This window comes from Ceratotherium simum, chromosome 1 (genome assembly GCF_057802395.1).
Source record: "Ceratotherium simum simum isolate JZ-2026a chromosome 1, ASM5780239v1, whole genome shotgun sequence".
NCBI classification, from domain to species: Eukaryota; Metazoa; Chordata; class Mammalia; order Perissodactyla; family Rhinocerotidae; genus Ceratotherium; species Ceratotherium simum.
Genome location: NC_141900.1, coordinates 57,459,077 through 57,487,022, shown reverse-complemented (window position 1 = coordinate 57,487,022; position 27,946 = coordinate 57,459,077). Strand labels below are relative to the sequence as shown.

The 27,946-nt window shown below is 41.5% G+C and overlaps 1 protein-coding gene across 2 annotated transcripts in view; it reads left to right on the top strand.

Moving 5' to 3' along the window:
* The window catches only part of OSBPL3 (oxysterol binding protein like 3), a 191,771-nt gene that overhangs the window by 138,432 nt on the left and 25,393 nt on the right, over positions 1-27,946 (top strand). The window contains exons 11-16 of one of the 2 annotated variants that reach the window (XM_004418908.3): positions 1,094-1,224; positions 4,438-4,545; positions 10,824-10,958; positions 12,270-12,363; positions 15,957-16,207; positions 19,389-19,526. In XM_004418908.3, coding sequence (XP_004418965.1) covers positions 1,094-1,224; positions 4,438-4,545; positions 10,824-10,958; positions 12,270-12,363; positions 15,957-16,207; positions 19,389-19,526 — 857 coding nt within the window. The remainder of the gene's footprint in view (positions 1-1,093; positions 1,225-4,437; positions 4,546-10,823; positions 10,959-12,269; positions 12,364-15,956; positions 16,208-19,388; positions 19,527-27,946) is intronic. The other variant, XM_004418910.3, reaches the window with a different exon arrangement.

Sequence of the window (27,946 nt, the reverse complement as noted above, 5' to 3'; positions counted from 1 at the left end):
TTTTTTTTTTGTTCCCTTTTTCTCCCCAAAGCCCCAGTAGATAGTTGTATGTCATAGTTGCACATCCTTCTAGTAGCTGTACGTGGGACGCCGCCTCAGCATGGCCGGACAAGCGGTGCGTCGGTGCGCGCCCGGGATCTGAACCCAGGCCACCAGTAGCAGAGCACGTGCACTTAACCACTAAGCCACGGGGCGGTCCCTAAAACATTTTAATAGACTTTATTTTTTTTTTAATTGATGTTTTAATAGTTTTTAACATTGTGAAATTTTGGGTTGTACATTTTTGTTTGTCCATCACCATATATATGACTCCCTTCACCCCTTGTGCCTACCCCCCACCCCCATTGCCCCTGGTAACCACAATACAGTTTTCTCTGTCCATGTGTTGGTTTATATTCCACATATGAGTGAGATCATACAGTGTTGGTCTTTCTCCTTCACTTAACATAATACACTCCAGGCCCATCCATGTTGCAAATGGGACGATTTTGTCTTTTTTTATGGCTGAGTAGTATTCCATTGTATATATATACCACATTTTCTTAATCCAGTCGTCAGTCGAGGGACACTTAGGTTGCTTCCACTTCTTGGCTATGGTGAATAATGCTGCAATGAACATGGGGTGCATAAGCCTCTTTGCATTGTTGATTTCAGGTTCGTTGGGTAGATTCCCAGTAGTGGGATGGCTGGGTCATAGGGTATCTCTTGATAGACTTTATTTTGTAGAGCAGTTTTAGGTTCACAGCAAAATTGAACAGAGTTCCCATACCGCACCCCCACCCCCACCCCCATACACACACAACTTCCCATACTATCAACATCCTACCAGAGTGGTCCATTTGTTACAATCAGTGAACCCACATTGAAACATCATTATCACCCAGAGTCCATAGTTTACATTAGGGTTCACTCTTGATGTTATTCACTCTGGATGTGTTCTTTAAAAGTCAATTTAGAGTGTACATTTGCTGCACTGAAAATATTCGGGGCTGTGACTTTTCTAAGTTCTTTTGTAAGAAATACATCTCTCTGTATCTTGTTTTTAATTACACCTCTTCCTTTATTCCTTTTTATAATGATTATATCTTTATAGTTTACTTCACTTTAAGGTCAGCGTTTGATACCCTATCAACAGAGAGAGAGAAACTGAAGCAGCTGATGGAGCAGGATGTCTCCTCCACCCCCTCTGCCCAGGTCGTTGGTCTGAAGTGCGCCCTGTCGTCTGTAAGTTCCATGTCTGTGTCACAGAAATGCCTGACAATGTGTCCAGGCCCATACATTTTTTATATTTTCCATCTTCATGGTTGTGTTGAAAATTCATGAAAAAAACAAACAAATGGTCCAAATTATATTCTAACCTTTCATGAGGTCTGCTTATTCCAAACACCAAAACTGAACCTACCCCAAATCTTAGTAACTAATATTTTTATTAAGCATTAAGTACTTGAACTTTGGTTTCCTCCTGTTTGTCTTGATTTTTCTGTTTCTGTAAAGCTTTTGTTTTGTGTGTGCCTTACAGACATTTGTCTGTTTATGCTTATAAAATCTGACATTTTGGAGATTTCTGTACCTAAGACTTCACAAGCTTAGGTTGACTTTCCAAATGACAGGTAACAAAGTGAAATTCTGAGTTCACACATTACTGATCCTATTTTACCACTCTTTCAAAGACATGAAAGTTATTTTATTTGATTTAGTAGTACAAAACATTTAGCTTCTTTCTCCCTATGGGCACAGAGAGATGAGTCATACGGAATGTCAGGTAATCATTGTATCTTCCTAACAGCAGAGAAATCAGTCAAGCCTCAACTGTTTCTCAGTAAGCCTTTCTGTCATTCGCTCTCTCTTCTTTTTTCATCGGTTCCCGTTGGGCTCCATTGAAGTGCAGGGTCCTAGAGCTCTATTTTGAATGGCTGGCATTGTCTAGTTGCTCGCTCTGTATCTATCAATAAAAGCTGGAGAACTTTTAAAATAACATACTTATTTGCTACTACTCTTTGCTTGTCCTTTGGAATTCCTACCATAAAAAGAGAGAGTGTGTGAGCACGTGTGAAATTACCATCTGAAGCAATAGTCAACTTTCTATTTAGGGCCAGGTAGGGGAGATGAAATTTAGGATCTTGTTTGCAGAAGCTAACTCAGGCTTTGAGAGAACTAGAAAATATCCATTCATGTTTTCAATTCATCGTGTTATGGAGAAAAGTAAAGTAATGCTCTTGGTGTAATGTTCATGGTAAATACATTACTAGTAGTACATGTTGTTGTTGTAAGATACTTAAGAAATATTCACTCAGTTGAACGTTCCAAGTGTGTTGTCTTTTTTTTTTTTAAACATTTTATTTATTTATTTTCCCCCGAAAGCCCCAGTAGATAGTTGTATGTCATAGCTGCACATCCTTCTAGTTGTTGTATGTGGGACGCGGCCTCAGCATGGCCGGAGAAGTGGTGCGTCGGTGCGCGCCCGGGATCCGAACCCCAGGCCGCCAGCAGCGGAGCGCACGCACTTAACCACTAAGCCACAGGGCCGGCCCCCAAGTGTCTTGTCTTTGAAAGAAGTAAAAATTAACCTGGACTTCCTCCATGTATAGAGTCTTAAATGTCATCTGCCTTGAGATGCCCTAAGTTCTTTAAGGTCAGAGAGACAAACATCCCCTTTTGGACTGTAGTAGATAGCTGGCCACACAGTGGGTGCTACTTTAGTTTGAGAGAAGCAAGGTTTTTTTTTTTTTTTTTTTTTAGGTTTATTTTTTAGTGGTAAAAAGCGTTTCTTATTGTTCCCAATAGGTTGGCTTTAGTGCATTTAGAAGGTACCTCTGATGGCTCCTCTTTCACTGTGGTCTTCCTCTCCCCTGCCCTCCTCCCATGGAGGTCTGGCCTCACCTTGTTAATCCACTTGTCTGGTAGAGGCCATTGGGACCTGTTTGGCCATGGTATCCTAGGCCAAAGTTATTACCTTCACTAAGGAATTCACTCTCACCTGTATTCAGGATTTTGAAAATTTAAGATAAAACGGAATGGTCCTTTCTTTCCTTTTTGGCTTGGACTCTTGATTAGATTCAAGGCTTGTTTTTTAAAAATAAAATGTTTAGCGTCATCTCAGGGCTATCAGAATGGATATGTTTATATGTACAGTCTTGGTATTTTTCTTTCTTCTGCCTGTGGCTTACAAAGGAAAGAGAAGCTACTAAAATAACACATTTTTTCAGGCCATACTAAGATTCTAGCTGCTGATATAGATTCTAGCCACTTATACTAAGATACCAGTGACATATTGGACGTAATAAAGTGAGTGCCCCATAGAGATTGTTGCATGTAGTTGGGTGAATTAAGAAACATTTACTCAGTGTTTCCTAAATAATCCTTGAGAATTTCCAAATAACCCATTCCAGCCATGGGTACTAAAAAATAAAGCCAAAATCCTTGGTTGAGATCCAGGCAGAGGCTTAGACAGTGCCTCATCCTTCTGTGCTCTCAGCAGGTAGACTCTGTGGGCCCTGATGGATGGGAAAGGCTCTGAGCTTCTTGGAGGAGAGTCAGGAAGACAAACAGATAGGGTAGATCTGTGTGTAAGCACCTGGGGAGCTGATTGTGGGAGCGTCTGGGGGGATAATCAGACGAACTCATCCCTTTCCAAAGACGGATCATTTGGAGAATAGTTGGTGCACAGGATACCAGCATGAAGGAAACATCTTCCTTTACCTTCACGCCAGTTCCTTCGTAGCTGGGAGGTTGGGATAGGGAATCAGACTTGCCCAGGGAGAAATAAAAGAGGTCTGGGGTGGACTCGTATTTACCCACATCTCACACACCCTCCATTTTCAGGGCCCTGGTCCTTAGCCTTTATCCAGGTAAGTGAAAGTGAGTTTTTTTTTTTTTTAAATAAAATGTCTTAGTCATGAAGAATGAATGAAACAATTATCACCTATATTGGAAAATAATAAAATTAATCCTCCACAAAATCCTGCTTCCCAGCATACTTCCTAGGATCCAGTTCAACTGGTGTGAAAATTAAATTACATTAAAATATGTCCAGTCATAAGGGGTGGGAGCACCATCTTCTTTCAAGATGTGAGAAGCTTAGGATCATTAGGAGGGAGCTGGCCAGAGACTACCAGCAGCTAGGAAGGAGGAGGGGCTGGGAAACCACCAGTCATAGTAAGAGCTAAAGTTGTTTGTGATTCCCTTCTTCCCTGAAAGGAAAGCCCTACTGACCCCTCCTTCCATCTCCGGAAATGAGATTAGAGAATGGCCATGGTTTCCAGAATGTAATATCTTTTATCTCCCAGGCATCTCAGAGCTGGTATCCTTTAGATAGCATTCAAGGAGAGTCCAGGAAGTGCCCTCCCCGCCCCAGGGCTCCGTCACACTGGGCCCACTGCTGTGCTTTTAGAAACATCTGTTTATTAACCAAGCCCCACTATTTTTAACATGTTCCAGGCCCTAGCACAAAACACAGATCTTAAAGAACGCTTATGCAGAATCCATGCTGAGTCTCTGTTCTTCGACCCCCCTGCTGCTGCCAAGTCGGGTGACAGCCTGGCAGAGGTGGGTAAGGCTTCTTGTCTGGTAATGTCTCCGCCACCACCACCTCTCACGTGATGCCGTCCGCCCCGGCGCTCAGTCTCCCTGCGTCCGCCTCAGTGGTGCTCACATCGCACCGGCCTCCCACAGCTGGGGCAGGCACTGGGAGTTGCTGGTTCGAAGGCTTTCTTGAGACTTTGCTGCTAACTGCTTTTTTTCTTCAGAACTCTTCTTCCTTCGGTATTTCTTTACCCCATATTCCTCCTAAGTATCACCCTTTTCTCTAGGTATCACTGGAGTGGGAACTGTAGAGAGACAAACATTTTTTCCTGTTACTTCTGAAGAAACCTAAATTTCTCTGACCCCCAGTCTCCCAATTCCCTGCTGGCATCCTCTGCTCCCTCTGTGAGAACCACTCTCCTCTTTCCTTGTGGCTGTTCCCTTCTCCTTTATCCTGTGATTTTTTTTTTCCTTTTAAAAAACACAGCTGTACAATCTGAGGGAAAAAAATATTGTATCACCATTGAAGTGTCTCTCAGTCAGTTCATAGTACTTTAAAAATGTCTTTTCTCGAGACTGGGGATGTTTATCCAAAATATTCTTTGCATGTGTTTAATATGAGAAATTTCAGAAAAATACCAGTGGATTACTCGAAAAGTAAGTAGAAAAGGGCAATGAGGATTAAAACTGTTTTTGGTTCTTATATTTATATGCCTGCCTCAGATGTGCTAAATTTTTTATTAACAAATTATTAGACTGAGTGCATTAAAAAAAACACAAGGAAAGTAATATACAATAGGTGTGTGGGTCTGAATTTTTTTACAAGGAGTTTCTAATGTTTAATCTTAATCCATCTTTTTCCTTTTCCTGTCCTCAAAGACGACAAAACTCTCACACAGTACCTTCCCCTGTTGGGAGGCTGTTGTGTCTGGTGATGTGAAGACCAGAGGCTGAATCAGTCTGTGCACAGACCCCTGGGCTCGGGGGTCCACAGCCATTTGCATTACAGGCTGTGCCATGTGCTGATGGGACGCTGTCTTCCGATGAGGGAGTTACTTTCTGTCTGCAGAGGCTCGCAGGCTTCTTATTACTTCTACACACATGACAGTGGTTGACTGTGAAATTCCTTTACATTCTCACTACCCCCAAGAGATCTTTTCAGTCATTTTAGCCCAGACCTAACCTGAGTCACCTGCAGGATTGAGCATCTAAACATTACCTATGGTGGCCTTCATTTCAGGCCTGGGCAAAGAAATATGCTCACTGGATGATCTCTCTTTTGAATCTGCACGTTTGCTGAAACAGGGCCCAGTCACCATCACTGAGGGTTGTTTGCTGCCAAATGCCAAAGCATTCTGTGGGGTTTCGTGTCTGTTTCCAGGCAGTACTTGCCTTTTAAATAGCGTTATCACATAATTATATTTATCTATTTAACAACTTGTGGCAAATTGACCATTCATTTATGGTTTTATGAATTTATGCTCAGTGTGTATACTTGGGGCTGTTTGCATTTTGGAAAGGAAACCAAAATCACAAGTCTCTTAAAATGCATGGTTTTAAGTTGATCTCACAAGTAATATACCTGAAGGTTTACATGCTGTAAATGGTCCTTGAGGAGGAGCAGTACATCCCTCCAACTCACACCTTGCAAATCAGCCTCTGGAGTCTTGCATTGAGGATGCAGTTGTCCTGTTGGTCTAGTTCCTCTTCCAGGGACTTGCTGTTTTCCGTGTTTTATCCTGCTTCTCACTGAGTGACTCAGGCTGACTTTCCCAGTGAGAGAGGAGCCGTTGTTGCTGTCAGGAAATAAGAGAGTGAGTGGGAATGGCCACCCCCAAGCCTCAAACCGCGACTGCAATTTATTTTCTTAGGTAGCTCGCAGGCACCTCAAACACTCAGGAATGACAGTCCCACAGTGGGTCAGCCTAGGGAGCTCTGTTTTAGGACCTCCCACTTTCTTTGCTTACCTTCTGTTACCTTTTAGCTGCACAGATTACCCATCTGGGGAGTTGGGCCTGGCTACTTGGGTTATAAAATCCTCCCTCTCCTAACTGAAATTATTCGCACCTCCTATCAAGTCCTCCTATTTTATATTGCTGAATGTGAACATTTAATATTATCAGCTTATTAGTTCTTATTTTCTATTATTTATATTCGAAAGGAAAGGCTATGTGACTTTGGGGATAACACCCTACTAAATCTAAAGTAAATTTAAGAGACTAAATAGGCAAGAACTTTAAAGAAAAGTTTGAAAGAGAAGAAGGGAACTTAATTCTTTTAATTGCCTGTTTGCTGTATTCCATATGCATTTGAATGCATTACCTCACAAAATCCTAACCACAACTCTATGAGATAAGTGATGGTAGTTTCATTTTAGAGATGAGGAAACTAAAGCCCAGAGGGGTTAAGTAAGTTCCTCCAGGGTGCACAACTAGTAAGAAATAGAGCTGGGATTTAGGTCCACATCTAAAGAGTCGAAAGCACTTGTTTTCTCAATAGCATCGCACTGCTGTCTAGTGAGGAAAGACATACCAAGCCAGAAAATAACACAGAGTGAAGCTGGTAGTGAAAATACGATGGTGATGGTGTAAGAATGGGACAGAATAACTGTCTCAGGCATAAACACCATTACTATGTAAAAGTAATAAATATATGATAGAAAAGGCTCAAAAATCAATGGGAAAGAGATGGATTATTCAACAAGTTAGGTCGGCACAACTCAAAAGCAGCTTAAATTTTGCCATTGCACACTAAAATGAATTGCTAGTGAATTAGAGTTAAATACAAAAATTCAAACTGAAAAATATTGATTTAAATATTTATCAAGTGGCTGGGTAGGGAGGACTTCCTAAATTTGGAAACAATAGAAAAAATTACAAAACAGATATTGAGGGCCGGCCCCGTGGCTTAGTGGTTAAGTGCGCACACTCCGCTGTTGGCGGCCCGGGTTCAGATCCAGGGCGCGCACTGACGCACTGCTTGTCTGGCCATCTGAGGCTGCGTCCCACGTACAACAGCTAGAAGGATGTGCAACCATGACATACAACTATCTACTGGGGCTTTAGGGAGAAAAAGGGAAAAAAAAAATTATTGACTAAATTGACTATTTGTTTTTGAGGACAAAAAAGATGTGTGTGAAAAAATAGACAAATAATAGACTAGGAAAAAATATTTTCAGTGAAAATGTCAAACTCAGATAATGCTAAATAGGTGATGATGTCTTTAATATGTAAATAATTAATAATTAGTAGCAAGCAACTTAAAACCTGAACAAATAAACAGAAAAAAGACACAATTCACCAGAAAACCCCAAAACAGATAGTTTTTTTAAAACTTTTTATTTTGTAATACTTATAAATTCACAGGAAGGTGCAAAGAAATGCAAAGGGGGGGTCCCATGCACCCTGACCTAGCCTTGCCCAATGTTAGCATTTCTATAGCTAGTTTTTTAAAAACAAAAAAATGTTCAACCTAATTCTTAACAAAGAAATGCAAATTAAAACAATTAGATTAGCTCAAAATTTTTATAAATTACTGTATTTGGTGTGCTCAAGAAACAGAAGTTCTCTTACTTGTGGATGTAGTTAGGTAGTATATATTTTGCCTTAAACGTTTTTAACAATTCTACTTCTGAGAATTGATTCTAAGAAATAATGATACAAGTGAAGACGTGAGCAAACATGCTCACCATCTTTACAAATTTGAAAACACCCTTAATTTCCAATCAATGAAATGATTATTCTATGACACACATATATAATAAAATATTATTTATCAACTGAAGTTCATTGTCTCAAAAAACTTAACAGCCTGGGTAAAAGTTCGCAGTATAATGTTCATTGACTGTAGCAGACTATATAAAGACTGTACAGTGTGATCCTAGTTTTTCAAACTTAAAAATATATATATACACAAATATTTTAATATAAAAAATACACCAAGAGGTTAATAGGCACCACATCTGGGTGATGGGACTTTAAGTGATACATATTTTATTTTATTTATATTTTTCTATATTTTCTATTTTGAACACATATTACTTTTATCCTCAGAACAAATGTTAATTTTGAAAAAATGATTAAGATACCATGTTGTTTGGGGGAAGTTTATAAATATATAGATATACATACATACACACACATATATACATATATATTATGATTCCAATTATTTCAAAAAAAGCAAAGCTATATCTATAAAAAGGATGGGAGCAAAATTTGTCAAAATGCTTCTGGTGGTTGTTTTAGTGTGATAGGATATGAGTGTTCCCTTCTTTCCCTTTTCTCTGTTTGTTTATCTTTTTGCAGTGTGAAAAAATAAACAAACAACCACTCAGGCCTTACAAACTTGTGGGGAAATCATTGACTTGAACTGACTAGGTTAATATTTTAATAAAGGAGGGCCCTGCCTTGTGGAAGACACTGACACTGTGCTGGGGGCTTCACTGCTGCATCCCCTTGGGTTTTCAGTAGGTATTGATAGGAAGTTGCTGGGGAAGTGTTCACCGGAAAGGTCTAGGGCTGGGTGTGTTATTTTCAGTGTTGATCATCCAAGAAGTCCTTCTGACCCATCGGTTTAGAAGAAGGAAGAGAGGGAGAGAGCAGGAGTGACTGGTGATAAATTAATGACTAGAACAGGTAAGTAAGTTGTTAGTCTTATGTGGCAGTGGCACACCAAAGACACAGGACAATTCGCTTGTTTCAGTGAGCATTAAAGGAGCTCGGTTATTCACTCCGGTGTCTCCTCTTTTGAGGAGAGAGAGCTTCCTCTGAGGGTGACAGCCGTGATATTTATTTATGGATCCTAAAGTGATCTCTTGGTTAGGGTAGAGAAGAAGCCTGCTTTTCAGAAGTCTGTGTGGATGTTAAAATGGGTAGGGTCTTTAAACGAATACCTTGACCAGCTTCCTTATTTAGAAAGAATCCAAGAGGAGAGGATACACCTTTAAATGTGTTCCTGAAGTAAACATTTCATAAAGGGACCGCTTGCCCTTTACTCATGAAAATCTGCCGTGGCCCTCCCATGATAGCATCCTCATCTTGGTATAATTTGTTTATGAGACTGAGGAATGTGTCCTGAACTCGTGAAACTTCTGGGAAAGTCATAATCTGCTTTAACTTTTATTCCCCAAATTATTTTGAGACTCATTTTTCAGATACAAAGTGATACAGAAACAGCTCTTTTATCAGCCCAGTGAGAAATGTGAGCTGTTGATAAGTTCAGGGCAACAATCTTCTCCTCTGATTGGAAGGAATCAAATCATCTTGTCCTGAATCTGTTCTCATTCCTCAAGGTCTAGTCAGGTGTCACTTTTTCTGTGACGCCCTCCCCAAACCAAAGCCCCCTAAGAGAATCAATCTCACCTTCCTCTCTGCTTCTAGAGCACTTTGTCTATTCCACGGTTTTGGTCTGGTATGTGTTGGGTGCATTCTCTGCACCACTCATTCAGGCCAGAAACCTTGTCTTATTTGTCATTATATCCCTCCATGGCCAGGACAAAGCAGTTGCTCAATTGCTGAGCTGAATGTTTACTTGCAAAGTGAATGGAAAGTGCATTCCCAAAGTTATTTAGGTTCTTCCCAGAGGGAAAGTCTAGAGGCAATGAAGTAGCGAGTGGAGGGCTATGCAAGATGAGAAAATCGTGATCTTCTCTTGTCTTGTTTGTAGAGAGGCTTATAAAGGAGACGGGGGCTTTCCTTCCCTTGAGTCATTGTGGTTGGAGAGAGACAGACAAAGAGAATTTATCTCATTCATCCCTGAATAAGAATGACCTGCCAGCAGGGGCACTTCTGGACCAAAACACGGTTTATTTGTCAAGAGATGCCTCAAAAGCAGCTTATTGGCTTCTGCAAGAGCACAGGGGCAGAAGAAAGCTATGTTGCTCTGAACCAGCCATGCAAGGACATGCATTCAGTACAATTCAGAGGGAATTTTGGCATGAAAAGAAATATCCTGCAGTGGTAGAGAATGAGAGGATATGATTCAGAGAGCGTTGGAATTTTCCCACTCTTAAATGGCGCAAAGACTGCCCTGGACAGTCTTTTTTTGCTTTGACATTTGGTACATGTGCCCGAGCAGTGATAGTGCCTATAAGTGAGCTGCCCATTCTGGGGGACCTTCATTTTTCGTTTTGTTTTGTGTGAGGCTTGCTTCCCCTCAGCTTTGGAGCTGACCTCTGCTTTGAGCTGCTTGTTTGCATGGGCCTGTGACCTTCTGTATTGTGCCATGAAATCAGTTATTTATATTGTTTCTCTTGAGACTGTTTCTAAATATATGCATTTTTGTTTTTGTGCTTCAAATAGGAAAACTCCAGAGATGACAACCGAGCTCTGGTCCATCAGCTTTCCAATGAAAGTAGACTCTCCATCACAGACTCTCTTTCGGAGTTTTTTGATGCACAGGAAGTTCTGTTATCTCCAAGCTCTTCAGAAAATGAGGTTTGAGCACTGTTCTTAGTTGGATGCCTCAAAATCTCTTTTTTTTGCTTTCTTGATTAACACATTCATTTAGAAACACCAAACTCAATGGCCCCTTTCTACCACTACGTTCTGAGGATCTTCTTCTAACTCGTACCCCAAAAGGCACAAAAGGATACAAGACCTTAGAAAAAACAGGTTGTGGGCCAGCCCTGGTGCCCTAGTGGTTAAGTGCGGCACTGTCTACTTCAGCAGCCCAGGTTCAGTTCCCAGGTGCGGACCTACACCGCTCGTCTGTCACTGGCCATGCTGTGGCAGCGGCCCACATACCAAAAGAGGAAGATTGGCAGTGGATGTTAGCTCAGGATGAATCTTCCTCAGCAAAAAAAAAGAAAAGAAAAGAAAAGAAAAAACAGGTTGTGAAAATAGCAGGTGTTGGGCATGGCCTCGCTTCTGTTACTTGATGTGGTGTACCTCTTCAATTACAGGTTAAAAATTAAGACTTCTAGCTATTTGATAATGTAATATTTCCATGACAGGGCCAGAAATTAGCATCTTGTATATTTTTTAACCATTGATTTTGACCTATATTAATGTATAATATATAATAATGTTGTTTTAAATTAATGCATAAGGGCCGGCCCCATGGCTTAGCGGTTAAGTGCACGCGCTCCACTGCTGGTGGCCCGGGTTCGGATCCCGGGCACGCACTGACGCACCGCTTCTCCGGCCATGCTGAGGCCGCGTCCCACATACAGCAACTAGAAGGCTGTGCAACTACGACATACAACTATCTACTGGTGCTTTGGGGGAAAATAAATAAAAATTAAAAAATAAATAAATAAAAAATAAATTAATGCATAAAAGTCATACTTTCCTGAATAGGCAAGTACCACAGGTGGCATTACTGTAAATGTGACCAATTTTACCCTCTCAGTATAGAAGTACTAATCTTATCTATTAATTTCCATAGGAGATTCTCTTTTTCATAGATAGTTCAGAGACAAATCTTAACTCATTCTACCAACACTAACAAATTCTGAAAATGCTGCCTTAATTAATAAGAATTTTTATAATAACTAAAACTTGAGTTTACTTGTTTTTTCTTTGTGAGACTGATTCAAGGAAGTTAAGAATTTTAACAACAGGTGTTTGCTATGAACACCGCCTAGGCAGACTGGTATATGGGCTTCCATGAAAACGGCATCCAAAATTATTTCTGTAAGTTTGTAGTGCAAGACTCAAAATGTTTGATCATTCGGAGTAAAGATTTTACGAAAATCTGGCTTGTTTACTCTCACTCTAATGTATGTTATTTCTCCTTTCCCGTAGATTTCTGAAGATGATTCGTATGTCAGTGACATAAGTGATAACCTTTCCTTAGACAATCTCAGTAATGACTTAGATAATGAGAGACAGACTTTGGGTAAGACTTAAATTATTTGATCTCTGAGTGTTTGGATCTTCACAGAATACTAATAAGCATATACAGCGTACCTGCTGCAGGCAGAGAATTGCAGCAAGTACTACATCAGAAAATTAAGATGGGGTCCCCACCTTTGAGGTTTTTGTAATCTAGGTGGGGAGACTAGCACTTAGATGTTAAAAATATATTCATTCAAATAAATTTGTCTGCTCGTGCAAACTTTATAAAGTGAAGATATACCAATATTCTATAAATATCAAAAATCAATGCAGCAGATATCCCTTATGGTCAAACATTCTCTCTGCAGACATATTAGAACATAGCTTTTTGCCTTCAGGTATCTAATGTTTTTAACAATTTAGGAATTCTGTAGGGCTTGTATAATAAAAGGTCTATAGTGTTAAGTGGTAATTCAGCTTCAGACTCTTCAAGATAACACATTGGAAAGTAATAAACTGCTGCCTCCTAGAAGGGGGAGTCCTCAAGATATCCTAAGATGTCCCTTTATTACTGGTTGATCCCAAGAGTGAAAATGGTGCCCAGGAAATGAGAGTTTGAACCATGGGGTACCTGGAGTGGCTGGCTATCCCCAAACAGCCATGATTTAGGAGTTCAGTGAGCAGACTGAAGCCCGTTTAGGAAGATGCCCCTAAGAAGAATCTACCCATTAGTCAGTTCTCTGCATGGGTCCCGTAGCATCGGATACTCCCAGTCTTGATACTCAGTGTGCCCCGGGGTCTCTAGGATTGTCTGTGTCACTCACTGGATACCCAGAGCACCACCTATTTTCATGTCTACACGGAGGAGAGGCACCAACCATATCAGGTCCTTTTTGATGTTTTGGCGCTTCCCTGCTCAGTAAGTGTGTGTACAATATGATGCTGATGAGTTGTTATCTGAATGCCAAGGGGCTTACTTTTTGAGGACCATGAAAAAAGGCAGGTAATTTTACCATCCTCTGGAAGAACATCCTTTCAGCATCACGCCTGCTAGAAGTCAGATGCTCATTATGCTCTATCTTGGTTGAAATGTTTCTGGAGAGATGAAGCCTTTGGTAGAAAAGTCTGAGAACCAGTAGTTTAAAGAAGACCAATAACACAGGAGCTACTTGTTTTTTGAGAAACAAGAATTAAAAGACAAATGAAGAAACATCACTTATTCCCTTGGCAGACAGCACACACACTAAAATGGCACTCCCACTGTGGATGAGGAAGACTGGAAAACACTGAAGTCCTCCTTCTCTTTGAGGCCTTAGGGAGGAGACCAAGGGGAGGGCAGGAATAGAGGGTTCCGAGGTCAAAGTTGGGAACAGAAGACTTGCCCCAGAACCTAAGACTGTAGTCGTACTGAGCTGACACCAGCCTGGAAAGCACATATAAGAGGTTAAGCCTGGTTCTCTCATATTCCACAGCCATTTTGCTAGAATGCTGACCAGTATTGCCTTAGCTTGAACAAATACTGGGCCAAACCCAGCTTTCTTCTTCACCAATATTTGGAAGCAAAAATAGGTATCCTCCAATTTAACTGTCTCTGAGAAGGATTAGATTTCTAAACATTGGTACTCTGCTGAAAAGATTGGATGTAGAAATAACCTTTGCATCTTATGACACAGGTTTGCCTACAAAAAGAAATAGAATTGGATCAAGGTCTTGATAAATTATTATACTAGAATTTCTCTGAGGCCGTAGTAAATGCTAGATATTTAGGAAGGTAAATGCTTCCTATTAATTTCTTCCGCGCAAAATCAGGAGGCACATATTAGGATCTGTCACCATGCTCGGTGCTGTGGGGAGATAAGTGGTTAAGAAAATAGATTTAGGGACCAGATTTCCTCGGTTAACCCCAGCTTTGCCACTCCCTGGTTATGTGTTCTAGGGCAAATTACTTAACTGCTCTGTGCCTCAATTTCTTCATCTGTAAAATGGGGTTAATAATACTGTTTGCCTCAAGAGATTGTTATGAAGAATAAGTGACATAATAAATGTAAAATGCTTAAAAGCATTGCTGCCAGGGAGTAAATTTATTAGCTATTAGTAGTAGTAGTCATATAGTATTCTTTCAAAATTTAGGTTAGTGTAATCAAAGAAAACATTTTGAGATTATGTGGAGAACTTTTTAAAAACTACTATCATTCACAGCTATTTATTTGTATAAATCAGATTTTTGCCCATGTTGGGCAATTAAATTCAGCAATTCATTGGATACTTAGATTAACATGAGACTGCAGAGTATGACCCATTTCCTATTTTTCTGTTCATCAAAGCAGCCTCTTTCTTCAGAGTGATTGGCTTTATAATGAGTAAATGTTCAATATTTATTTTTAATACATAAATATATACAAATAAAATACCACTTTCTCATATGTTAGTCTGAAAATGTTGGTTTTGCATTATTATATAATCTCAATGCAAAAGATTTCACTTCAAAATAGGCTTAGTTGGGATGGGGAAAGAATTTCAGAGCATAAAGCAATGGAAACTGTCACAAAGGAAAAGATTGATAGATGTAAATATCTAAAATGTATGTTTCATTCATCAAAAAAACACATGGACCAAATTTAAAGGTAAATGTCAAATGGAGATTAAATTGTAAAACAAATATAAAAACAAAAGATTATGGTCTTAATATATAAGTAGGAAAGCAGACAATTCAGAAAAGAAGAAATATTCATGAAGCATTCCAAACCGCTAGCAATTTTTAAAATGTAAGTTAAAACAGGGAGATAGCACTATTCACCTAACAATTTGCCAAAAATTAAAAGCGAATGATGACAAACCTGGAAAGTCCTCAGGAGATAGACACTCACATATGCTGCTGATAAATGGGAAATTGATACAGCCCTTGTAAGGAGCCGCCTGATCATATGAATCAAAATCTAAGAATGTTCGTAGTCTTTTACATAGTGATTCCACTTCTGTATATCCTAAGAAATTAATCAGAGATATGATCAAATATCTAAAAATATGAATGTTCACTACTTTTTTTTTTGCATCATAGCACTACATTGAAAGAAATGTACAAGTCCAATAGTAGATGAATGATTCAGCAAGTTATGGCATATCCATAGCATGGAATTTTTGACAGTCATTAAAAATGATGTTTTAGAAGAATTTTGAATAGCATGGAAAAATACTGATGTTAACTGCATAAGCAGAACATAAAACGAGACATACAGTATGAACTATATGGATAGAGAAAACACTGAATGAAAATACTCCAAAATATAAATGGCTATTACTATTTCTGGGTAGTGAAAAGAGTTTAAAAGTATAAACAGTAACCTGCTATGGGCATAGAAATCCAGTTTAAGTTTATTATAAGCGTATATAAACTACAAGGAACTAGCTTTTGAGTGGGAACTTGAAGACGTCCCCCTGAAGAAAGTCTGAGTTTTAATGCATATAATTTTTGGTACTTCATTTAACTGTGCAGAATTCTTTTTATTTTTTGACTTTCAGTCATATTCTGGATAACCGAGATTACTAGTAAAATTGAATACTTGCTAGGTGAGGTTTTCTTCTTGGATAATTTTTTTAAATAATAAAATAAAATGAAATGCCTTATAGAGCCAACCAGGCTTATTTCCCTTTTAGGGCCTGTTCTTGAAAGTGACAGGGAAGCGAAGTCCAAAAGAAGAACTTGTCTGCCGGCGCCGTGTCCCAACACTGGTAACATCAGCTTGTGGAACATCCTGAGAAATAACATCGGGAAGGATCTGTCCAAAGTGGCCATGCCGGTGGAGCTCAATGAACCTCTGAACACGCTGCAGAGGCTCTGTGAGGAGCTGGAGTACAGTGAGCTTCTGGACCAGGCTGCGCAGATGCCCAGTGCCCTGGAAAGGATGGTGAGGAAGCCACCTTTCGACTGCGTTGTCTGGCCTCTGCACCTGAGCCGCCGGGCCGTTCATGGGGCCTGACAGAGCTAAGACAGCAGAGCCAGAGCTCTTGCCCCCCTGGTTTTCGTTTGGGTTGTTCTTTAGATTGGTTCATTTCTCAGCGACGTGTGGTTCCCCTCTACCTGGCTGTTTTCAGTCGTACCTGGCTGTTTTCAGTCGTCTTGTCAGGATCTGCTTCTCTGTGGCAGCTGGTGCCTGGGAGTAGTTCTGCTCTGTGGTTTTGCCCCTCTTCTTTCTCCAGAACCCATGAGGGCTGTCTGGGCATTTATTTTTACTATCCCAAGTGGACAGAATTTAATTTCTCGAGCTGTTTTTCTCATCCAGGGTAAATTTCCCTTGAGAATGTTTTTGTTTATTTTTGGAATTGTCCCATCAGCTCCTAGATTTTCAGAAAATAACGTTCACAGAAGAGGTTTTTACATAAGAAAGATTCTTCTTGGTTTTTTTCCCCCTTCCTTCTTTTATAGAGTAAGTTTAAAAAAAAAAAAAAGAAAGCTCGTCCTGGAAATATCCACCTTATGTTCTCTACTCAGTATCCCTTCCAATCACAGGTTTTTGAAGGGGTTTCCAGGTGTTTCTCATATTTCCCCTGTCCTGTGGGGAAGGAAGGGGGATAGAGGTGCCCTGGTCGTAAGACTGTGGCCAAATCCGCCCTTTTTGTGACTGTGGTTGACTTTGTTCTTCAAAACTGAGTGTCTCTGGGGCTGCCTGGTGGCATAGCGGTTAAGTTCGTGCGTTCCGCTTTGGCAGCCTGGCGTTTGCCAGTTCGGTTCGCCAGTTCCTGGGCGCAGACCTACTCACTGCTCATCAAGCCATGCTGAGGCAGCAGCTCATATAGGAGGGCTATAACTCTACAACTGTGATACATAACTATGTACTGGGAGTTTGGGGAGAAAAAAGAGGAAGATTGGCAACAGATGTTAGCGAAGGGCCAATCTTCCTAAAACAAAAACTGAGTGTCTCTTCCGCTTTTTGCTTTCTCATACGTTATCTGCTCAACGGTGAGGTCATTGTATAGGAGGCTGGGACTTGAGTGTCTTCCCCCAAATGCAGAATCTCTGTCCTGAGCATTTGCTGATTGGCTAAATTGGAGGTGGTGCCCCCACCCTGCTTCAGGGACCTGGCCATAAGTCTCCCTCTCACTGATGGAGGATACCATTGTTCTCTAAATTCTAAGCATTCTGTAGTTTTAACCCTCATTAAAACTTCATTACTTTAGTGATTTGAAGATTAAGGGGAAATCTAACTACTGGCTGAAAGAGGCATCCCATAGTCCTTCCACAAAGTCTCCAGGGACCTCCCATCAAAGAAACTTTCTTGATGCTGGTGATAATAAGAGCAGGAGAGAAAAACAAGCTTTTTTTTTTTTTTCTTTGTTACTGTTACCCAGAGAACTTCTGTTGAAAAGGGAGGCAAATCGCTTCTAAGGCAAGTGTTAAAACTCAGCATTTGTGGACAGTCTTTTCTTTAAAGAAAACGATTGATTTTGATGAATATATTCTGAAAGGTGTTTCATTCTTAGGGCAATTTAGAGACCCTTAAGATGTCAGCTGATTGATTGGTAGAATTGACCTTGAGAAGAAGCTTCAGGAAAGGCTTATGATTCCCGCACAAACATTAGGAAAGGAAAGTACAGGAAAGCACTGAGCAGGAACCTTATTCAGTAGGTTGTGTTTACTGCTCTGGGAGTCAGCTCCTGCCCCTGCAGATTCTCTCCTGTTGCTAGCTCAGAAGGAGAATGCTTCATTGTGCCTGTTCCCTCCCTCCCTTCCCCCCCCCCCCCGCATTGTGAATGATACCAAGTTCTTTTATAAATTTTGTTATATTTTAAATTGTGAAGGTGATTCAGGGTCGATTCAGCATTCCATACAGACAGTGTGACCTTCGTGTTTAATAGGTAACAGACATGAGGAAACAGAGAGAGAAACAGAGATACCAAGATTTCAAGAATAAAGACTGAATTGAGCATAGTGAATTGGTTTTTATAAGCTCTCTAGCTGCTCTGGAGTGTTCTGTAATGTGAGATATTAAGGGGGGTCCTATTTGCAAAAGGATAAGAAAAGTTATATGACTGGTGAACATTTGTGAAAGGCATGCAGCTTTTTTTCCAATATGAGGAGCTTCATGAAATGTGCTGGGAAGGGAAAACATTGAAAATGTTACTTGATGTTAGAAAGGGAAAGTTGCCATCCCTACTTAGGTTTAATTTTTTGCTGCCCCCTGCCCCCCAAATAACCAAAAAGAATAGTGTGTCTCTTTGGTGCCCTGAAAGGGGAGCTGATAAAAATGCCGAGCGCCTCCCAGCGAGGGCCATGAAAGGATCTTGATTTTTCATTTTCCTCCCAGAAAAGCAGAATTTTTTTAAAGGCACTGTGGCTTGTTGCCCAGGCTCAGGAAATGCCTCTCACAGATTTTCTTGTGTCAAAATGAGTTTTTAGGTTTGTACAGTATCAAATCGGGCAGTAAGCTTAGGATGCTTATTCCTGAATTTTGAGGGCAGTTCGCTCCTTTTATGCTCTTCTTCCCCCTCCTCCCCGAAAGCCTGAGCACGATGTCAGGATTCTCAGGTACTGTAAGGCTGAGGGCTACTGGACTCAGCTTAACAGCTCAAAAACAGTGGAGTTCGTTTGATAAATTGCATCATCTTGAAAGCCTCTCCCAACTTTTAGGCATCAGAACAAATGGACAGTTTGAAAATGTTTGGTTCATTTGTCTCTGGGCCAAAATGAACGTTACTTAAACCTGCAACTTTTTTTTTTTTTAATAATTTTATTTATTATTTTTTTTTCCCCCCAAAGCCCCAGTAGATAGTTGTATGTCATAGCTGCACATTCTTCTAGTTGCTTTATGTGGGACGCGGCCTCAGCATGGCCTGAGAAGCGGTGCATCGGTGCTCGCCCAGGGTTCGGAACGGGGCCACCAGCAGCGGAGCGTGCACACTTAACCGCTAAGCCACGGGGCCGGCCCCTAAACCTGCAACTTTTAACCAGAGTTGTTTGGACAAATCTTTGGCTTTCCAAAATAAACCATAAAGAGAGAAACAGAAGTTGTGTCTTGTTCATGTCTTTGTTTGTAAAAATAAATTTCTTGGTGACAGAGAAATAACAGAGTTCTTTCCTCCCTCTCCTAGGTGTACGTGGCAGCCTTTGCTGTGTCGGCGTACGCGTCTAGCTACTTCCGAGCGGGAAGCAAGCCCTTTAACCCTGTTCTTGGAGAAACGTACGAGTGTATTCGCGAGGACAAGGGCTTCCGGTATTTTTCAGAGCAGGTGGATGTGCACTCTTTTGTTTGTTGTCTACACCCTCTTTGTCCACTTGCACTGGAGGAGTTGCTCATGCCTCCTATTACATGTGCTTTTGAAATATTTGTTTTCCACCTTTCGCTGGCTTCAAAGCAACTGCGATAATCACAGTGCTTCTATACATAAAGAGAGGGATCGATTTCCCGTCCGCTGAAACCTAGCCACCACGGTGTGCATAAAGGTACTAGCAGTGCTGAGCACTCACTGGACCATTTGCATCGACAGTGCCCTTTCTGTTTAAAGTCATAGTGAGAAGAATTTCAAAGGATGAAACATTTCTCCAACCTTCGATTTAGGGGTTTAAAGTGTGCACCCTTACTCTTTGACGTTGTCATTCTAGAGCATGAACACCCCCATCGGAATGGGTAGCACCATAAATGCATTTTTTTTGTGTATGTGTGAGGAAGATCAGCCCTGTGCTAACATCTGCCAATCCTCCTCTTTTTTTGCTGAGGAAGACTGGCCCTGGGCTAACATCCATGCCCATCTTCCTCTACTTTATATGGGACGCCTCCACAGCATGGCTTGCCAAGTGGTGCGTTGGTGCACACCCAGGATCCGAACCGGCGCACCCCGGGCCGCCGCAGCGGAGCGCTCGCACTTAACCGCTTGTGCGACCAGGCCAGCCCCACATTATTTTTTATTTTAATTTAAGAGGAATCGTTCATCCACATATTTATTCAATCCGTCAGTATTTCTCAAGCATATACCATGCACCTGGCATCGTTCTGGGAGCTGGGAGGCTGCAGTGGGGTGGGGGCTGGGGGCAGACCAGAATGCCCGTGCTCATATAATGGATGAACATACTTTATACTTACACAGCCTGAGTTCCCTGAGTTTCTGTGAGACTCTCGCCACCTAAGAATTAGCAGAGAATAATATTCCAAAACAAAGAGCAGTGTCTCTGGAGACAGCCTAGGTTCACATCTCAGCTCTGCCTCCCACTGGCTTTATAACCCAGGGCACGTTACTTAACCTTTCTGTGCTTCAGTTTCCTCTTTAACATGGAGACGATGATAATGGCACAGCCGTGAGATGGCTTTGTGGCGATTAAATGAGATACTCTCTACAAAGCACTTAGAGCCGTGTCTGATACATGAACCATTAAGTGTTGTATGAATGTTTGCTGTCATATTGATATGGGACAGCATCGTTTGCAGTAGTGGAATGTTGGGAACATCCAAAATATCTGTCAATAAGGAATTGTTTAGCTAAAATATGGTGCATTGATACTGAAAATAAAAAACAGTCCTCTCCTGCCTGGTTAAGGCAGAGACTGAATATGTCCACCCTCCATATATCCATCCCTAAATGTCAGCCTAGGAACATTAAACAGGATTGCTTCAATACATTTCTCTCCTCCCAATTCTTAGAAAACTGAGGAAAAAAGAGTTGGTTGCTAAAATATTATTTTTCTTCCTGCTATTTGGCTGCCCTTTTTATCAATGGATTTGCACTGTGGGGGTAGGAAGGGAAAGGTGGTGTGGCTGAGAGACTTAGGAAGATGATGCTTGTCCTGCAAATTACAGGCAGTGTTCTCTGAAACTCAAAGGAAAATGAATATACAGTAATCCCAAAGCACATTTTCAGTAGCTTTCCAGTTAGAAGCTAGAACGAGAAATTAAACACCAATATTGGGGAGGTAGGGGGTTAAATCAGTAGTTAAAGGGATAAGATGATCTGATACAAATTCAGCTGGGTTATTTGAATACTAAACCTAAAATGGAATGAAAATGTAATTTGGTTACCATGGTACTGTATGCACTCATATGAAAAAGCCCAATAATAGCCCTAAACTACAGCAATCAGGACAGGATGAACAGGCATGAGAAAAGAATAGTAACGTGAGCTTGTGTGAAGCTAAGCTTCAATCTCATGAGCCCCTGACGGGGCAGGACCAAATTCAGGATCTGCTCATGTGTCTCCTATGGTGGGACAGAGAGAGAAGGCAGAGCTCCTGGGCACGTGTGCACAAAGAGGGAAGGAGCATTACATAACTTAGGCTTTAGTTCCATGAAATGGATCCCAGGGAAATAAGCAAGAAAGATCTGGTCATTGTTAGTAGCATAGGGTGTGCTGGCTGTAATGCAGACCTCCTTTCAAATCCTAACCCACCACGTACTCCATGTGCGACCTTATAGAAGCTACTTAAACTTTTTGAGCCTTGGTTATTTCTTTGTCTAAGAAATAGGAATGATAATGCTTAGCTCATAGGTTGCAGTAAGGCTTAAGTGAAATAATACACTGATAGATAAAGTACTTGCACTGAGGATGGTAACTGTTCAGTAGATGGTTATTGCTCTTACATTTAGAGGCAACTTTTTTCTTTGGTGAGGAAGATTGGCCCTGAGCTAACATCTCTTCCAGCCTTCCTCTATTTTGTATGTGGGACGCCACCACAGCATGGCTTGATGAGCGGTGTGTAGGTACACACCTGAGATCCAAACCCATGAACCCTGGGCCGCCAAAGCAGAGCATGTGAACTTAACCACTGTGCCACCAGGCCGGCCCCTAGGGCCAACTTTTAAAATGATTTTTAATATAGTGTGTTAAGAATAGTAAGAGGAGTGTTGAAATAAGATATACCATATCTACTCTACTAATTCAAGTGGTTTGAAGGGGGCATAATGTTGCTGGTGAGCTCTGACAGAAGCCAGCCATCAGGCAGCCGGGAGTCCTCACAGCTGGCTTTACCATCAGAGTACCATCACTCCTGCTTCATCTATCTGGAATTTAGTCTTATGACCTCAGATAGTTGGTTCTTTAAATACACCCAAGAATGGATGAGCCTCTCAGGGACAGATTCACACTAGCTAAGCTTGCAAGAAACTGATGTATAAACTGCTCCTATATGCACTTACTATGAACAATAGACCTGCCTCGGGGACCAGAAAGCTTTGGTCAGCGTGACCTGGCATGCTTTCCCCATAGACAGATTACTTGGAAAGCCAAATTGTAATCATCAAGTGAGTGTACAATGAGAAGGAGTAAGAGCTGTTCGATTTGATGTGCTGGGCTCCCACTGCCCCAGGAGTGGAACGGGTTTTGGCCAGGGCCTTCCTCTTCCTGGTCGGCAGGAGACATCAATTCAGCCTCCCCTACCCCTCTCCCACCCTTGTTGTTTATGCTGACCACCTGACCCATTGTGCACGAAGGCCTTCTAAAGTAACACATCTAAAGAGAGCATCAGAGCCTTTATTCTGTTTCAGGCTGGTCCCTGCCAGTATGGCTCTTTCTGCTTCCGGCCCAGGAGACAATCTACCTTTACGGAGACAGCGTGACTCTACCCTTGTCCGTTACGTGTGGGTGATATACTTCAGCTCTTGGGGTTTGGGGCTTCTTTGCTTTCTTATACCTCTCTACAATGAGTGGAGGTTACTGAATGACCTGGATAGGAGCCCCAAATTAATATTTTTGGGTGGAATTTTATTCTAATCAGAATGTTGATGGAAATCATATCTCCAAGTGAAAGGACCTGGAAAGAAACAAGGGTAACTCAGCCTTTCTACTGAGTTTTCTAGACAACAGAGTCGGGTGGTTTGAAAAGTGATGTCTATTCCTCCAAGGTCCAGGGTTTTGTTGCTTCATGTTTTGGTGGGTATGTGGAGGTTTGAGGTGGTTAGTGGCCAAGGAAGCTGAAGTAATTGCTACTTCACAGAGTTCAGCTACGTCGCAGCTTGCCCCTCTGTATTGTTTCTCATCTGAAAGACCGAAAAACACATGATCAAAATGACTCCTGTGGTCAGAAACCAGACAGAGCATTTGCTGTTCAAATTTTCCTCATAGGGGCCAGCCCAGTGGTGTAGTGGTTTAGTTTGCACGCTCCACTTCAGCGGCCTGGGTTTCACAGGTTTGGATCCCAGGCATGGACCTATGCACCACTTATCAAGCCCTGCTGTGGCAGGCATCCCACATATAAAGTAGAGGAAGATGGGCACGGATGTTAGCCCAGGGCCGATCTTCCTCAGCAAAAAGAGGAGGATTGGCAACAGATGTTAGCTCAGGGCTAATCTTCCTCACCAAAAAGAAAAAAAATATTTTCCTCATAACAATTAAGTATTAGGTTTGCAGAGTGCTTTATGCTTTTCAAATTTGTACAGGATCTTATTTGATCTTCAAAATACCCCCTGTGTGGCAAGTGAGGCGAACATCAGTTATGGTTGAGGAAACTGAGGCCTAGAACGTTAGTATCTTCCAGGGCCTCTCACCTAGCGCCCTCTGTTTCCATTCCAGGGTCCTCTCTCCCTCACCGTTTTTTGGGAGTCGCTTGTATAGGTTTAGTTATTGTGCTCAGAGCTGCTGGACTCACTGGCTGTGGATATAAAAATAGCATTTTCATATACTGTTCAGTCTGTGGGATTTTGCCTGTCATCTCACTTAAGCCTTTCATCCTCCAAACTCACTCGGGACTTTGTTCTAAGCTCCCATTGTGGGCTGGGGAGTGGCATTTGTGAATGAGGAACATTTAGGAGTCGATCATAAACATTCCTGTGAGATGTTCTAACCTCTGGCTTTTCCACCTTCTCAGGAGAGGAGTTTCCATTGTGCCAAGAAATGTGATTCAGCCTTGGCTTTCCAAAGAAAAGAAAAGGGGGAATTCAGCAAGAAAGGTCTTCTTTTCTCTCCTCAGGGCCTGAGGGTCCTGCTGGCAGGTTATTCCTGAGTTGGTTCTCTGGCTGCCTGGCAGAGAGCTGACACACTGGCTGTGAGCTTCATCAGGGACCAGATGGGTCAGAAAACTCACTTCAGTTAGCTTTGCCTTTCTTTTTGTACCTTTGGGAAAGACTTGGTGTCTAAAGGATCTGCAATTAAGCTATTATCTAAAAGTAGCTTTTCTTAATTACCTGGATCTTCAGTTGTCAGATGACTGTTCAAGTCATTTTATCCATTTACCCACCCAGCCACGTACTGTTTCGAGTTTGCGACAGAAAAGGTGAATGGAGTTATTGAAAGTTGCTAAAATGTAAGAGATTCAAATAAAGTCTTTTTTCCTTTGTTCTGTGGGCTCAGCCCGTCCTCCTTTTCTGTTGCTTATCAGGAAAACTCTGAATACACACTCTTGGACAGACTTATAAATACCTTTCACCTCCCTCCTTGTCACCTCTCTGAATAGTTCTTTTATCTGCTATTAGGCAGAGTTATTTACTACTGAGTAAAGTGGATCTTATTTAAAGACGTTATCAGAGGGGAAATTCAAGCTGTTCAAATAAAACTAGCAACAAATCAAATGTAAGGTGACTAGACCAGTGCTCCTCCATTTCTAGGTCAACACTTATTGTGTTTTTGTTATGGTTTTTCTGCAAGAAGCCATATGTTTATCAAATAAGTGATCAACTCTGAATATAGGAAAGGAGAAAATAATTGGCAGCTGCATTCTCCCCCATATCAGGGCAGTATTCTCGCATCATCCCTAATAGCTCTTGCTCTTATAATCTACATCCTTCCCATCAGCAAATCCTGGGGTCTTCCTTCAGAAGCCTTCCTTCCAAAGCCAGCCATTTTCACTCCCTCCCCCACTGGTCCTGGCCACCAGGCCTAAGCTACAGTCAACAGACTCGTTCACTGGTCTCTTGTCTCCACTGGCAATTCCTCACCCAGCGGTCAGAGCAACTGCTTCAAACAGGAGCAACATCTGCTCTAAATCCTCCAACTTCCCAAGTCACTTGGAATAAAATCCAAAGTCCTGGCCATGGCCCACAAAGCACGCTAAGATGCCGCCCCCAGACCTCATGCCCTCTCTTGCTTTCACTCATTCGGCTTCAGCTACACTGGCCTTTTTGCTTCCCCTAAAACATACCAAGAATTCACCAGCCCTGGCACTGTCCATGTCCTCTGCCTGGGACACACTGCTCCCAGGTGTCTGCGCCATTAACGTCCTTATTTCTCTTAGCCCCAGAGCTTTCCGTTATAGAGTCCTGCCACTACCACCCTGTCTGGGATGGCACTGCCACTTGCCTTCCCCCATCCTCATGCCTTGCTTTAGTCTCCTTAACACGTTACTACTGACAAGTTGTGTAACTTACTTGTTTATTGTCTGTTGACCTACCTCCACACTAAACTAAACTCCGTGAGGATAAAGATTTTTGTCTCTTTTTTTCTCATTTATCCCCAGTGACAAGGACAGTGCCTGTCACGTTATAGGTAATTAGTAAATGTTTGACGAATGCCATGGGAGGGGTGGCCACTTGGTCCACTCCCTGGGTGGTTTTTCACCTGGTACTTGTCCTCTTTTCCACAAGCTGCCCTCTGACCTGTGCAGTCAGAGGTGAGTCAGGAGCTAGGAGGACTCTAGAGTTATGTCTCTGGACAGTTGCAGAACTGATGTATTGAAGGGATATTTTTCTAAATCCAAAAAAGAAAAATTTACAAAATACACAAATACTGAAATACACTCTTTACCTATCTCCTTCCCCTCTTACCGCCCACCTCTTGTATAAAGTGCATTCAAAGCATACATCAAAAAGGATTAGGTCCTTTTTACAGGACCTTAATTACAAATAAGTTACAAGAATTCTTAACTACCAAGGGAACTCATTGACTTTGGGCTTATAGAAAGAAAGATATGTATAAATACTTGCATAATAAAGATTATGCATACTAATTTCCTGAATGTTTGGAAATCCTCACCAATCAGAAATTGCTCTTATTTGGGTGGAGAGGAAGTGATGGAAAAGGATGCTTAAAAAATAGTCAAAACTGGTTTTATCCAGTGGGCTAGCAGACAGTGACTACTCGAGGGCTGGGTCAGTTCAGACTCAAAATCAAAATCTAGTTGTGCCTGTCTGTGCCTGGATTCAGATGTAACGAGGAAAGAAGCCAAATCCCACACTAACAAAGGCAGGTTAGACTGTGCTTATTATTCTCTGGTCCAGTAGATTTTAGAGAGACTGCCATCAACAAAGATTAAATTATTAACCAGGAATTACCCCTTTCCATGGGCATTCAAATTAATCAAAGCCTTAGGAGAATCTTTTCCAACTGACTGGCATTTACTGCCACCTTTGATGCTGGGATTTGAAGAAGACATCGAGAACAGACATTAGAGTCATAACATTTTGAAGCCAGAGGGATCCCCAGATTCATTTTACAAAGAAATGAATGAAACTTAAAGAGGTTGGAACGTCAGACTCAAAAGATTTTTTCTCTAACTATCCATGAGATGGGACCTTAATGGTGTGCCCAGGCTTTGGGGAGGGACTGGAGCCCAACTTTGAGAGCAGCCGTGGAGAGGCAGCTTGGAGATGCAGAAAAGAGCATGGGATTTGAAATCAGAGGACCTCGCTTTAAAGCGCTGCCCTTGTCACTAATTGGCTGTGTATCATTGGACAGGTTCTTCAGTAGATAGAACCCCTGTATCCTAATTTATAAAATAAGGGTAACGAAGACACAAGGTTACCATGAGAACTAAGTGGAAATACCACTCATGAAAAATGGCTAAAATTTACTCCCTGCCTACTCCATACCAGCATGTGATCCTGGCACTGTACATGTGTCATCTTTTTTTAGTTTGCAAAGTCAGTGGTATTAGCCCAAGTTTACAGATGAGGTACCCAAGGCCCAGAGGGTTTAAAAACTTGGGCTCCAGGTCCTCCAGCCAACAGATGATATTGCACAGTTAGGACCTAGCTCTGTGGGACTCCAAGAGCTCTCCCTCATTCCCTGACACTATTGCAGCACATGGCAGATGCTCCAGAGACGCTTGATGGATAAATACCTGCTGTAAGGAAATCTATCAAAGAAAAATAAGGCATTAATTTACTTTCCCCGGAAAGCTTTGTAAACTTCTTAAAAGACAATGCGCACCAAATAAGTCATTCTCAAAGGCCTTCTTAAGCCAGAAAGAAATGAGCAAAATCATTGATATTTGAATGCTGAGATTTATTCATCAGAAAACATCCTTTGAGCACATCGAAAGGCACTCTGCTGAGCACCGATCCAGTAACCTGACACAGTTTTAAAAGGTCGAAGTTGCATTTTTATGGACGTATGTATACTTTATGATATGATGGGGCTTCTTTTATAGTTCATATGGACAATGTATTTATCCCTGTTTTGTGGGATTTAAAATCATTACAGAAGAGGTTGTGGTTTCTATATACTGTATTTTGCTTTGATGTTTACATTTGGCCACACCTATAAAATGCCAAATTCTTGACCAAGGCTGTGATCACTACATTTTTTACTACATTGTTTCTGTGGGAATGAATACAATCTACTTCATAATAATCTACTTTAAAATGTGCCTACATTGTGGGGAATGGGGACATGCCATAGCTCCTCTCCCACTCCACTGTCGGGGGGCCGAGGAGAGTGGAGAAGTGGGGGGTGATATTGGCTTGCCCTGGTTTAGTTTTACATGATCCCAACATTTAACAGTTAACCACTGT